Source organism: Brachypodium distachyon, chromosome 1, assembly GCF_000005505.3.
Source record: "Brachypodium distachyon strain Bd21 chromosome 1, Brachypodium_distachyon_v3.0, whole genome shotgun sequence".
Taxonomy (NCBI): Eukaryota; Viridiplantae; Streptophyta; class Magnoliopsida; order Poales; family Poaceae; genus Brachypodium; species Brachypodium distachyon.
The window spans coordinates 8,478,310-8,492,209 of record NC_016131.3 but is presented as its reverse complement, the minus strand read 5'-3'; the positions used below and the strand labels follow the sequence as shown (position 1 = coordinate 8,492,209).

General features: G+C 50.4%; 1 protein-coding gene and 1 long non-coding RNA gene across 2 annotated transcripts; one reads left to right on the top strand and one right to left on the bottom strand.

Moving 5' to 3' along the window:
* The first annotated feature begins 5,341 nt into the window (after window positions 1–5,341).
* Window positions 5,342–8,510, top strand: LOC100835980 (probable inactive receptor kinase RLK902). Its single transcript, XM_003559477.4, has 2 exons — window positions 5,342–6,916; window positions 7,535–8,510. Exons 1-2 carry the CDS (start codon window positions 5,542–5,544, stop codon window positions 8,197–8,199), a joined length of 2,040 nt encoding a protein of 679 aa, XP_003559525.1. The 5' UTR covers window positions 5,342–5,541; the 3' UTR covers window positions 8,200–8,510.
* A 2,162-nt stretch (window positions 8,511–10,672) lies between these two features.
* Window positions 10,673–11,392, bottom strand: LOC112269963. Its single transcript, XR_002962241.1, has 2 exons — window positions 11,191–11,392; window positions 10,673–11,096 (listed from the first exon to the last, which is right to left on the bottom strand). It is a non-coding gene; the product is annotated as an uncharacterized LOC112269963 (long non-coding RNA).
* Window positions 11,393–13,900: the final 2,508 nt, after the last annotated feature.

Below are 13,900 nucleotides of genomic sequence, written 5' to 3'. Positions count from 1 at the left end.
TTCATGATTAACTATGGAGGAAGGTTGTAGACAAACAAGATCACTGGCCATGTGCTGTGCTTGTTGTTCATGTTTGCGAAAGGATTTATCCCGTCAGTGCTGAGACCGAGCCTAAGGTTTCTGGGCTCTGCCCCGAAATTTGGAAATGCCGTGTCGAAGTTTCTCCACTGAGTCCCATCGGCAGGGTGTCTTAGGACCCCAGCTTCCTCCACACGGTAGTGCCCGTCAGGATCGAATGCAGCCTGCGCCGGATCGTGATGGACGAGATACCTCGCATCCTTAACGTTCTGCATCCAACGCTCAACTCGGCCACCTGCCGTAAGATACCAGACAGTTTTTGCTGGCCTGCCCTTCATCACTTCTTCCCCATCGTCTTCGCCAGCTCTGGCGTTTTTCTTCTTGTATCTCGATGCACCGCATATGTGGCAGCTCTCATGGTTCTCGTACTCTCCAATGTATACCATGCAGTCGTTTGGACATGAATGATGTTACACGCAATCTAATTCAAGCAGGCATGTAATCTTCTTCGCCTCGTATGTGCTTTTGGGCAACTTGTTTGGCTGTGGAAAAACTAAATCACGGTAACTCAACAAGTTCGTGAAGTCCTTGTCTGACCAGCATGATGCTGCCTTTAGCCTCAAAAGTTCGAGCGTCACTTCGAGCATGTTGTTTTCTTCGCCAGCTCCATCATACAAGGGTGTGTTTGCGTCCTCTAACAATTTTTTGAACTGAGCAGACTCTGCCTCATCTTCGGGGTCCTCCAGCTGGTCCCGTATGTACGGGTCATCTAGCATTTCGGCAATCCTGCCATGTGGAGCTCCTTCACCTTCCACATTAGCCTCCTCAGCTACCCTTGTTTCTTCCTCGGAATCATTCGCCAGATCATACCGCAGGACATCATCATCTTCGCTACCGCTACCGACAACAACCGCATCCTCCCCGTCACAAGTCCAGCGAGAATAACCTTCCACAAAACCCGATGCCAGCACGTGCATCTGAACATCTTCAGACTTCATCATGCATGTGTTTCCACATTTGCGACATGGACAACGCATCATCAAAAGTTCTTTTCGTTCCATATCACCTTTCGCAACTCCAAAAAAGACCGTCCATTTGGTTATCCATCGAGCATTGATTCTTTCCTTGGCGTACATCCAAGAACGGTCCTTCGATCTATAACACAATACACAAGAAAACAAACAAAACAAAATAATTAGCCTAATCATTGACAAGGGGATTAAGGTGTTAATTAACCGGAGCTAACAAAAAATTTGAAATTAGAGACATTCGGAGAGAAATTGGAGGCGGCGAGAAAGATCGGGAGGGAGAGAGAGCTCGCAAGCGAGAGGTAAGCTCCGGGCGACGACGAGGAGGCCGCATTTTGGCCGGCGGCCGCGGAGCACAAAAATTTGAAATTGGGAAACTTTGGAGAGAAATTGGAGGCCAGCGAGAGAGATCGAGAGGGAGAGGGAAGATTCAGAGTAGAGAATCGGAGCTCACCGGCCATGGAGGCGGCGCCGCCGGCGCGGGGGGGGGGGGGGGAGGAGGAAGGGGGAGGGAGGAGGGGCTACCTAGGGGGCTCGGCGGCGGCCATGGCGCCGTCGGGCAGCACCTCGCCATCGCCGGAAGTGAAGGGGCCGCAGCTGGTCCGTTACGACGCGCGGCGCGACCAGCTGCGGCTCTGCCCAGTCTATTTAAACCGCGACGGTTATCAGTGTCAGTCGGGGTTTGGGTGACCGTTACTGATAATCGTGGGCACATCAGTAACGGTCGCGCTAGGACGACCGTTACTGATGAGTGGTTCATCAGTGGCGGTCGCTTCTTTCCCGCCCGCCACTGATGTAACTCGCGAGTTATGATTGTTCTTCAGTGATGGTCGCCTCGCGCGAGCGACCGCCACTGATGTATGGCTGGGCGGGGACGGGTAGAGCCCGCTCTGTTCATCAGTAATGGTCGCGGCCGCGACCGACACTGATGTTGTTCATCAGTAACGGTCGCGTCGGACCCGTTACTGATGTGCCGTTGCATATAAACCGTTTTGTAGTAGTGTCTGTTGTATAAATAAAAAGTGCATACCCATGCTTGGCTCTGGCCCTCGGTTGGTTGGATTTTGTAAGGAAGATAAAATGATGTAGGATGTCAAGGTGCAATTTTAGAGAGGACAACATCCAGCGGTGAAAATTGTTTTACCGTGCCAACAACTCAGAACCATGAGGAATGGAAGTAATCCACGTGGAGATGACTTTTCTAGTGCAAAAACTGCATTAAGCTCTTAGAACCACTTAGTCTGGCGACAACTGGTCAATAAAAATGTGCTTCATCGTAATAAAATAAAGTAAAATAAAAATGTGGGGAAGTATCCGGTGAAAACCCTCGTTCAGTGCAAAACCGTGCAAACTTCATAAAAATCATGTTTAAAAGTTTCAAAAAAATTCTAAAAAATATCATATGTTGGGAGTGTGATGTTCTACACACCTGGAAAATTTCAAGTCCAAAGTCAAAATCATTTGACAGGAATTAAAAAGAGAAATTTACATTGAGTACTGTCAAACATTGAAAAATCACTATTCATGCAGAATTTGTTTTTTTTGCTGCTACCAAATGCCATTGAGTTTTGACTTGAAATTTTATACATATATAAAACACCATTTTTCTAACATATGTAATTTTTTCGAGAATTTTTTAAACTTTTTTGATGGAGTTTTCACAGTTTGCACCGTAGAGATGGTTTTCACCGGATATTTCGCGAAAAAATGTTGCGATATTATTCGAGTGCTACGTACGCATGAAGTTTCTTGTCTGCGTCAAGTTGACTGCTGAAACGAACAATTCCCGGCTTTCAAATCGTAGGCCGGCAGATTGGATTCGAGAAGAGTGCGCGAGTTTTGTTTGCTTGCGGAATACTCGGGCGACGACCGTGCCGGACTTGGGCAGGGGGACGAGAAGCGTCTCGGGTCGGTGACAGGCGGCCGCGAGACCCGGCTCTGCGACGGACGGCGCCACGAATTGATTGTCCTTCCCGCACGAGGAGCCGCGCGTGACAGCAGGCGAGTTGGCGGCCCGAGGCGGCCCGCCCAACACAAGGCAACAACAGCAGGTGGGCCCCGCGAAACAACAACGTGGGCTCCACGTCGCGGGGGTGCGCTGTGCGCGCCACAGCGTCGGGAATTCGGGATAGAAAGGTGTCTCGGATCGATGCACTTTGTTCGTGACTTCGGAAGCAGTGATCTGTTTTCGCGAAATTGCTCACACTGCATTGTTATTTTATGGTCTTTGTCAAAATACATGGTTAGATTGTGTTTTTGTCTAGCACAATTACAATACCGTGATCATTTGTCACATCACACCACTTGAACCAAAATGAAAAGTTCATTGACTATTCTAATAGCCGAACAACTATTCATACCCTTACAGATTAACAACGATGGTGGATACGTCGGAAGTTATGACGGCAACTACGGTCGTGGGTATCGTGAGGCTTCAATGGACATGATCAGGGCTCCTGGCATGTGCCGTTTCGTGGTTTGTTTCCTTGCTGTGGCCGAGGAGGAGGTCACGGCTGGGTGCGTGGTATTGGTCAGCTTGACCTTGGATGCTAGAAGCAGGGTGTTCAGCAGCAAGGTGGTCAACAACAAATGTGTCTAGCAGGGTGCCGCTCTGCATTTTGGGGCTGGTTCCAGCGGTGGTGTGCAGGCCGGTGTTGCTCAGACCGGCGACGTGCCGCCGGTGGGTGCTTAGGTGGGGTGCGGCTCAGGTGCAACAAGACACCCAGACATCACGTGGTCCGGATTCAGACCAGGGGAGACGAAAAGAAAGAGTAAGGGAAAATTCTGGACGTTGGATGGTAATTTCGTGTGAACAAAAAAAAAACTTTCTTTTTTTGCTCAGACCGTGTTTGGTGGCAAATGATCACCAAATTGTAAATGGAATTGGACAAAAACACAATTCGACGGTGTGTTTCAGCAAAAGCTAAAAAATAACGATGTCCTGGTTGTTTTTTAAGCACGTATTGATGCCGGGCCAATCCAGTGAAGTGGTGCGAGCTTTTCGTAGAATTTCTGTTTTAATGGCCTGCCCATTCCGGAGAACATGACCCGGAACTCCTCCGCCCAATTCTGTCTTCTAATCCCAGAAGCACGACTACGCTGTCAATGTTAAACAGCTGGATGCTTATCTTTCTACCAAAGCAAAGCAGCGTCAAAGTGCACCATTAATAAGTCCCGCTAACAAGAAGAAAAGTGTTTAAAGAGTCGGAACAAATCCAGGAGGAAATGCAACTGATGTCCGCCAGAATTGGATACTCCATTTTATTATCATTAATGCGGGGCATCATACCATACCTGAGACCTGCCAAACCACGGCCCCACTCACCAGACCGCAACACCACGCAGTCTGTTTAGCTCACGCGGATCGGCGTAATTTGAAATGTTAATCACGCGCGGCTGCCAAATTTGGAAACGGCAGCGTGGCTTATCTTTACGGAAATGACGGCAAGCGGGTGTGCGGAGCGCGGTCATGCTTTTTGCAGGATGCGGAGACACGTGACTGGCGCATGGCTCCACGGCAACCCAAAGTACATGGTGCCACGGCAAGTATATTTGTCGATAATGAGCTGATCATCGTCACATTAGAAAAAGTCATTCGTGATCCAGCGGCGCGCGACCGGTTCTCACTCCTGCCGGTGCCTGGCATAGAAGAATCTGGTTTCCTTGCTAGGAGACGGAACCTCGGTGGCTCGGTTCACGAAGGCTGCACGCCAAACGCAACCAGGTTTATTTTGGTGTTCTGTCATCGAAGACCGTACTAGTACCGTTCAACACGGAGATGCAGTTTCATGGAAACAACACGGCGGAACGCCAGCGTAGTCGTAGAGTTATGTTTCGACCATTCAGGCGAGCTTTCAGCGCTGGATACCGGAAATACACAGGCAAACACTACCAAAGATAAACCATGTACAACGCGCAGTCCTAAACTCCAAAAAAAGGTAAACAAAACGGAAGGCAGTGAAAACCGATGGAAACTGACGCGTTTGCTCCAGCTCAGAACAATCGGGGGGCGGGGCCTAGCTGTCAGACTGGCGAGGTCGCCCTGCACGCGCAACAACACGCATCTGGTTTTGCGGCGCCAGCAATCGTCCAACCCGGGCACGCTCCTCTAGGCGGAGTCGTCGTCTTTTGCAGCCGAGTGAGATATCCCATTCCCAGTCCCATCCCCATCGTGACACCGGAATTCCTTCCCCGGCGGCGCCCATTCCCGTCTTCCTTCCGTTGCCTTCCACTCCGCTTTCTCCTCCACCAAACCTCAACACTTCGCCCCAACCCCCGGAATAAAACCCGGCCCTGGATATATCCAAGCCCCCCCTTCCGCAAGATCCGCACGGGAGTTTTTAGGGTTTTTGCGCCGAACCCCAGCGCGGCCAGGCTCTCCCCTTTGGCCTAACAAAGCAGAACAAACACCTAGTAGTTCCCACCCCCACCCATTTGGGTCTCTCGCCTGTGCTCCTCCAGTCCTCCTCCCTCTCCCCCCTCTCCAGCACCCGCGATGCGGTCGCCGCCGTGGCGGCCGATGGCCCGCCTCGTCCTCGCGCTCTCCCTCCTCTCGGCGTGGGGCGCGGAGGCCGACCTGGCGGACGACGCGCGGGCGCTGCTCGCGTTCCGCGCCGCCGTGGGCCGGCACCTCGCGTGGAACGCCACCGACCTCGGGAGCGCCTGCTCGTGGACGGGGGTCACCTGCGACGGCGGCCGCGTGGCGATGCTGCGGCTGCCGGGGAGGGCGCTCGCCGGGGATGTCCCGGCGGGGTCGCTGGGGAACCTGACGGCGCTGCACACCCTCAGCCTCCGGTTCAACGCGCTCAGCGGATCGCTCCCGGCCGACCTCGCCTCCGCGACCGCGCTTCAGAACGTCATCCTCAACGGGAACAAGCTGTCCGGGGATTTCCCTCCGGCGATTCTCGCGCTCCCGGGCCTCGTTCGCCTCGCGCTCGACGGGAACGACCTTTCGGGGCCCATCCCGCCGGCGCTCGCCAACCTGACGCGCCTCAAGGTTCTGCTCCTCAATAATAACCGCTTCGTCGGCCAGATTCCGGAGCTTACGGCGCAGCTGCAGCAGTTCAATGTGTCGTTTAACCAGCTGAATGGATCCATACCGTCCTCGCTCCGGTCCAAGCCTCGAGAGGCGTTCCTCGGGATGACGGGGTTGTGCGGTGGGCCCTTGGGCCCTTGTCCTGGTGAGGCCTCCCCTTCTCCAGCACCGGCGGTGAAGCCGTCGTCGCCGACGACGCCAGCCACCGACGGCGAGAACAGTCCAAATGGGGGAGAAAATGGCGAGAAGAACAAGAAGCTGTCTGGCGGCGCCATTGCCGGAATCGCCATAGGCTCCGTCTTGGGAGCCGCGCTTCTCCTATTCCTTCTCATTTGCCTCTGTCGCAGGTCCGGGCGCACCAAGACGCCGGCGCTGCAGATGCCGCCTCCATCTCCGACGTCTGCTCTTGTCGCCGGCAGCCGTAAACCTCCCGAGGTGACCAGCGGCGCGGCTGTTGCGCCCATGAACACCGTGGGCCACCCTCAGGTCTCCCTCGGTCAGTCGACATCAGGGAAGAAGCTGGTTTTCTTCGGGTCAGCGGCCAACGTGGCACCGTTCGATTTGGAGGACCTGCTGCGCGCATCGGCTGAGGTTCTTGGGAAAGGAGCTATTGGGACGACATACAAGGCTGTGCTTGAATCTGGTGCTACCGTGGCCGTGAAGCGGCTCAAGGATGTGACTATGTCTGAGCCAGAGTTCCGTGACCGCATTGCTGACATTGGCGAGCTTCAGCACGAGTTCATCGTGCCCCTCCGGGCTTATTACTACAGCAAAGATGAGAAGCTGCTTGTATACGACTTCATGCCCATGGGGAGCCTCTCCGCACTCTTGCACGGTGAGAATTTGACATTTCAGCTTCTCTGCACTTCTGTTGTGCTCATGCTTGTGAGTATAATTATATTTTCATTGTGCTTGGGTGGCGATGGTATGATGGAAGTACTTGATTGTTTAGATTGCAGCTGTTGAGGGGTGATTATTTTGTTGATTTGGTACCATTGCTTAGTCTACGTTTTTGTCCTTTCCTAAGTTGACAATTCAATCTAGATTTGATGAAGGACCAGTTTATATATCAATGCTTGATATCCTAAGGATTTGGATCTGGGACAATTATTTATTGGTCATTGTTATTCAAATCATATTCTGATTTACTCTTTGTACTTCTGCCTGTGGTTTGGGTAATTAGAAATTTAGAATGCAGCCTTTCTTGTTAAGGGTTTCCTGTTATTTGTCATTCACTGTACTACTATACTTGGCTTTGATTACAGAAAACAAAATTTCTGTAAGCCGATCTATGGCCAGGTAGGTGTTTCGTTGGTTAGGTGGTGCGTGTGATCTCTTGTTACCAAGTCGAGAACCACGGGCAGTGTCTCTATCTTGATTGTGTCGCTTGATCATCACATCAGAATAACCTAAAACTATAATTCACACGATCTGTATCATTTTTGTTGAACAGGTAACAGAGGGTCTGGCCGTACACCACTTAACTGGGCGATAAGATCAAGCATTGCTCTTGCTGCAGCCCGTGGGCTTGAGTTCATCCACTCTACAAGCTCCTCAACATCCCACGGCAATATCAAGTCTTCCAATATCCTCCTGGCCAAGTCATATCAAGCACGTGTGACAGACAATGGCCTCGCTACTCTTGTCGGTCCATCATCCACACCATCTCGTACCACTGGATACCGTGCGCCAGAGGTTACTGATCCCCGCAGGGTATCCCAGAAGGCTGATGTGTACAGCTTTGGTGTTCTCTTGCTCGAGCTGCTCACAGGCAAGGCCCCCAGTCAGGCTGCTCTTAACGACGAGGGTGTTGACCTGCCCAGGTGGGTGCAATCTGTTGTGCGCTCAGAGTGGACTGCAGAGGTATTTGATATGGAGCTCCTGAGACATCAGAATGTGGAAGAACAGATGGTTCAGCTTCTACAACTTGCTATAGACTGTGTTGCACAAGTCCCAGATGCCCGGCCAACAATGTCACATATTGTTGTGCGGATTGATGAGATCAAGAAGGCAAGTGAAATTGCTGAAGGAATTGATCAACAGCAGAATGCCTTAAATCTTGCAGATGGCGAATATCAGGCTGAATCGGTTGACGGGCCTGCCCACTTCGCACCTTAATCTTGAATGACCTGAGAGAGGAGCCGGCTTACTGCTGTAGCCTGCATTCGGTTCATACATGTGATGAGTCCTATCTTTTATTGAGTCGGCTGTTTTTTTCATCTTCTTTAGCAAATATTGAATTCGGCATCTGGGTGTTAGCCTGATTGTTGCTCGGTAATTCGTGGTGTTTAGGGATCTATGTCCAACTGTGTGATTGCTTAATTGCTCTGGTTGTTCTAGCTGATTAGGTTGGTTTTAGCTATCCATGTAATTACTCAATCCAATCTATTGTTTGGAATTCCTTGGCGAAATCACCCTTGAGTTTTCTCTGTTTTGGTGCCTTTGTGTAGTTGCCGATAAGCATGACCAATGTGGTTGTGTGGGTCATGTGCTTCGGATGGTTTGGTGATCGGTAGCATCTGATTGATGGCTTCAGTTCTTGAGGGTGACGTGCTCTTGATCCGGTGGCAGGGCGTTTGCTTTCGGTGAATGAGACTATTTTGAATCGGAGCAGATCCAGGGGAATTGAGTTGAATTGCTTGATGCGCATAGCAATTTGCCTGTTTCAGATCATTGTATATCAATGTTCATCAATAGAAGCGAGGTACATCATGTGGTGGGCTCGAGAGAGAGACAAACAGAGAGCAGCTTGCTGCTTGAAGATTCGAATTGAGTTGGCCTTGGCTATCCTCAGCAGCACACAACAGCTAAAAATTGTGTAAGATCTGGCTAGTGTTGTGAAACTATAGACGCACGTTGCTTTCGGAGAAAAGAAGTTGCTACCGAACGCTAAAGTAAAGGGAGTGTCACGTTGCTGTTTGTTTGGATGATCTAAGAATTGCCGTGTACTGGAGTAGTTTTTTAGGTCTGGGTAGGCCGCAAGCGCTCAACAAACTAGCCCCCTGATTCTGTAGACTCGACAAGGTCATGATCAACTCTAGTACGAGTAGTAGAAGCGTTTGTGTTGTGCACGAAACAACTAAAACCCGGGGCTTCATTTCAATGGTGCTGGTCCTTGGTAGGCCAACTACAAATTTTGTCGTGCCCCCACCTGGAGCAAAGAGTAGGCTGAAGGGCGATCCCGGCCTCCCACTCCAAACCGTAAGAATCACATGTGCCGCGGACCACCCGCACCCCATCATGTGATCGGGAAATCGCGGGAGGGACCGGACCGGCTGCAAACAGCAGCAGTCGTCTCCCTCGGAGCCTAGGGAGGCTTCAAATTTGCGGGGACTTCACGGAGACCTCTGATTCGCGTACTACCACCGTGTCTGAGTGTCCCCCGCGCGGCCACATCTCGTCTCTGCAAACTTTGGTGGGATTCGAAAATCCCCACTGGCTACTCAACGAGGATCGCCGTGGGAGTGGGACGCAATGATTTCCAACTTCCAAGATGTCGAAGCGGTTGGTGCCGCACACTCGCAACCGCATTTTTAACGCGCCACAGGTTCAGCATGACGCCTTCCGTTGGTATTATTAGGGCCTGCGAAGCAAACCTAGAGGGCTAGAGGGTCATGATTTGGGACTGACTTCACCAGATGCTTCAGGTTCGTAGATTAAGCTTCTCCTTTTCTGTCTGCGTCAAGAACATTCCTGCAGAGAGCTCCTGCCTCTTCTTTTCTTTTTCTTTATGTCTGTCGTTTTAAAGGAGGATTCCCCTATTCCTGCAGGGTAGAAAAGTAGTAGGAGTACTGTTTTTCTGGAAGGGATGAGTATTGTTTGACTTTGACTTCACAACAAAATTAGTAGCACTACTTCCGAAACAGAGCTGTCAATAAAAATGAAAAAACTTCCGAAACAGGTGAAGAGATTCTCCCTGGATTAAAACAAGGCAAAGTTATCAGGTGAAAACCGTGTTTAGGTGCAAATCTGCAAACTTCGTTTGTGAGCCGTCGGATCGAGAACGGACGCACCAGATCAGAGGTGGGATGGCACCCCAGCCATTTAATTGTACTTTACAGAAAACCCCCTGCTTCTTTTCACATTCTGGTCGAAAATCCTTCGCCTCCTTATCCATGTTCTGTTCGTATTCTCCTTCCCGTCGGCGGCGCTTGCCCTCAGGTGAGCAGCGGGACTTGGCCTGCGCGAAGCCCCCTCCGCCGCCGCACGAATCCCCTTCCCGTAAGCGTCTCTCTGGTGAGCAGCGGCGAGCCCCATCGGCGGTGCTCGGCCTCCTCTCGTCGGCCGCCACCTCCCTCCAATCGATCTCCGCCACTCCGCTCTTTCTCCTCTACATGGTGACGCCTAGCTCCTGCCGTAGCGTCTATGGGTGCAGGGCTGCCAAACACCTGGCTGCAGCCCCGGCTCGCATCCGCAGAGCCTGTAGCCCAGGTGCTGCAGCGCCCGTACGATAGGCATGTCTGAACTTGAATTATGTCTTTGCAATATGGAGAACAGAGCTATTGTATTTTGCTTCTTCTATTTGTTGTTCTCTTTCTCTATGCAGCATGCTACAACTAACAATTCCATCATATAGTCATCTCCAACATGGTTGAGCAAACAAACCTTGTCATGTTTTACAAGAGGAACTCAGGGTAAAGTTCAGAAGTTGTACAATTCAGTGAAACTGAAATTCCCACCACATTCAGTGAAATTGAAATATGCAAAACAAGGTGATTCAGTATTCACACTGAGTAATATAATTTCACAATCTCAATCACACACGGGTTACGTCAGATCGACACAGTGTTTGCAGCGAATTCTACAGAACAAGGGAATTGATGAAGGGACAGCTATTGTTTGTCGCTTGGAATGGAGGGCGAGGGAAAGACCTAGTTGGGAAGCGAGCAGAGGAGCACACCGCATGCTGGAGCAGTAGGAACGGACATTGAGTTGTAGCACGAGGGGGGAGCTGCCATTGGCTGGCTGCCGTGTTGCCACCGCATGGCGCAGCGCCGCTGTTCGTTGGCCGCCGCCTTGGGTTATAGGGACGGAAGCAAAGCGCATCAACGAGAGAACGGTGAAATTTGGCGCGGGAGTGCGGGACAAGGTTTGCGCATCGGTGCTCACCTCATCGTCGAGCAAGATGCCGGCGGCGTTTCCCTTGGAGTTGGAGAATACGAACAGATCAGGAATAAGGAACAAAGAGGCGAACGATTTTCGATCAGAATGTGAAAAGAAGCAGGGGATGTTCTGTAAAGTACGGTTAAGTGGCTGGGGGGCCAACCCACCTCTGATCCGGTGCGTCCGTTCACGATCCGACGGCTTACAAAGGAAGTTTGCATATTTGCACCTAAACACGGTTTTCACTGGATTCTTTGCCTTAAAACAAACCGCACCTTGGAAAAATACCACCAGGAACACATCAACATCTTCTAGACTTCTAGAGTTCCTCCTCTGATTGCTCGAAAAAAAAACATCTTCTAGAGTTCCTCCTAGCATGTTTAAAAAAAATATATAAACACAAGGAATCTCTTATCAATTGGCACTCGCTACCGCCTGTTAACCTCAGTCGACGACTCACACACCACCTTAATTATATCCCCGAGGTCACAGTCATGTTAGAACTTAGAACCTTCAGAATTGACCAAAGGGGAGAGAATAAGAAAACTAGAAAAGCATGTCAAGAAAAGGACCTGATCTCGAGAGACTTTGACAACTGGGTCCTTGGACATATATGAACTGTGGATCCGTTGCCGTCCGAAAGCGACGACGCTGCTCGTAGCCCTGTGTCAAAGTTCTGCTGATATTGACCGTGGCCTGCTGCCTTTTCCAGCATGCCACATTAGCCCTGTGTCAAAGTTTGCTCTCCAGAAAACCAACAAATGTGCTGTGCTGCTCTCGTACAGATAGAAATAGTCGGTGATGACTTTTGGTTTGGATGGGAACGGTTTCGCAAAGGTTGAAGGCTACTGGAATGGAAAGGAAAAAATGATGGAAAGCTACTGCGGAGACTGAACAGCTAGTTCTTGGTGAGGTTAGTTGTTAACTCCTGCTCACTTTCAGCGCTCTCACATAATTACATCCCTCATCGCAAAAACAACATGATTACATCCCAAACTTGTTGCTGTTTACTCCCTCCGTCCCGAAATAAGTGACGTACAAATCCACGTTACTTATTTTGGGACGGAGGAAGTACTTTTGAGCCGATGGTCCCTTTTTTGCTTGGACCCGCCCGACCTGACCTGCATGCAGTTCAGCATCTGCAGTTTCTGGCCACTTAAGTAAACAGGATTTGGAGATGTTGATTGGTTCTATCATGTAGTACGGCCCTATAGTCCACTAGAGCGTTGTATTATTGCCTTATGGCAATATGCAAGGTCCATATTCTGTTACCAGGAAGAGCTAGCTGCATCAGGCAAAAGAGGCCAGTGATAACAAGATGGCAGGATACATAGGCTGCGTCGCCAGCTTTGCAAATCGTAGTGAAGGTGCCGGGGACATATTGTTTTCGTTCGCTTGGTGTGTAGGATTTGCCGCTTTGGTACACGCCGCGGTGTGTTCTCTCGCCTTTCGGGGCCCCCCTTTGATGATCGGCCTGTCCTTCCTTTCTCATCTCCCTCATAGCTCTCTTGATGCGATAACTTCGTCAGGCGAAGTGTCAAGATTCTGTGGATGGAATTGGACAGCCTGAAGCAAGGTTTATTAGTAAGAATTTTATCAGGTATAATGTGATTGAAATTCCTCTCCTATCCCGTTTCTTCTCCTTCCTATATATCCGCCGAATCGTCTCCCGTTCCATCGCTGCCATGATCTTCTCCTGTCAGTCTAGACATCGCCATCGCTAGAGGTGGTGTGAAGCGTCCTGATCAGGCAATTCAGCGAGCTCTAATATCACTCGTCCGACCACCGATAAGCTCCTCCTACCCCTTGGCCTTTGTCGTCGTCCCGCGTGACCAGCGTTCATTCAGCAAGTCCAATGCACGAAAGCTCACTTCATATGCTTGATTTCCGATGAATTGTGAAATCATAGGTGATGTGTAACATTGGCAAGTGTTTTAGATGAAACATTGATGTGGATACTTTGGATAATATGGATATTTATGTGATGACATGTATCTTGTTTGGACTTAGTGCTTTGTTAGTGGTATGCTGATCCATTAGTTTCTTATATGAAAACATGGCGTGAGTTGTGTGGAACTTACCCTGAGTCAAGTCGTGAACTTGTGCTCGTACTGGTTATTTGTGTGTTCGCCTTCAGGTGTTGCCGGAGCTAAAGGAACGTGGTCGATGACGGGATCGAGGGACGAAGCTTGGGAGAAGCTGAGGTCGAGGATCAAGGTCATACGGGACGTTCGTGCGAAGGAACAATGGAAGTGAAGGCTACGATGATTCGGGAGGGCACCGGTTTGTCGTAGTTGTTTATACCGGATATGTACGGTATTGGAGATATTCAATACGTGATGGTCGAGTCTTGAAGACATCACAAGAAGAGTTGATGGCACGGAGTGGCATCGACGTGAAGATATGTAGGTCCAGCCGTGGCTGGATGAGAGCTGTTTAAAGATTAAACAGTAGCGTCATCAAGATGACGTCGGATGGAAAAGTGGTCTACGTGAAAGTTGTCGCGTCGTCGAGACGAACAACTTTGCTTTTGGAGTCATCTCAATCCGAGGTCGTATGCGGGCCCCACGGGCAAAATACCGACCGGGACAGAGGAGTTCGTGTTGGATACGGACTCGGTTTAGGGTCGCGAATTTTCTCTTATAAATAGAGAGCGTCCTAGCTAGGATTTTAGCAAGGACGTGAGGGAACTCAGAGCTTTGGATCTAAATCAATT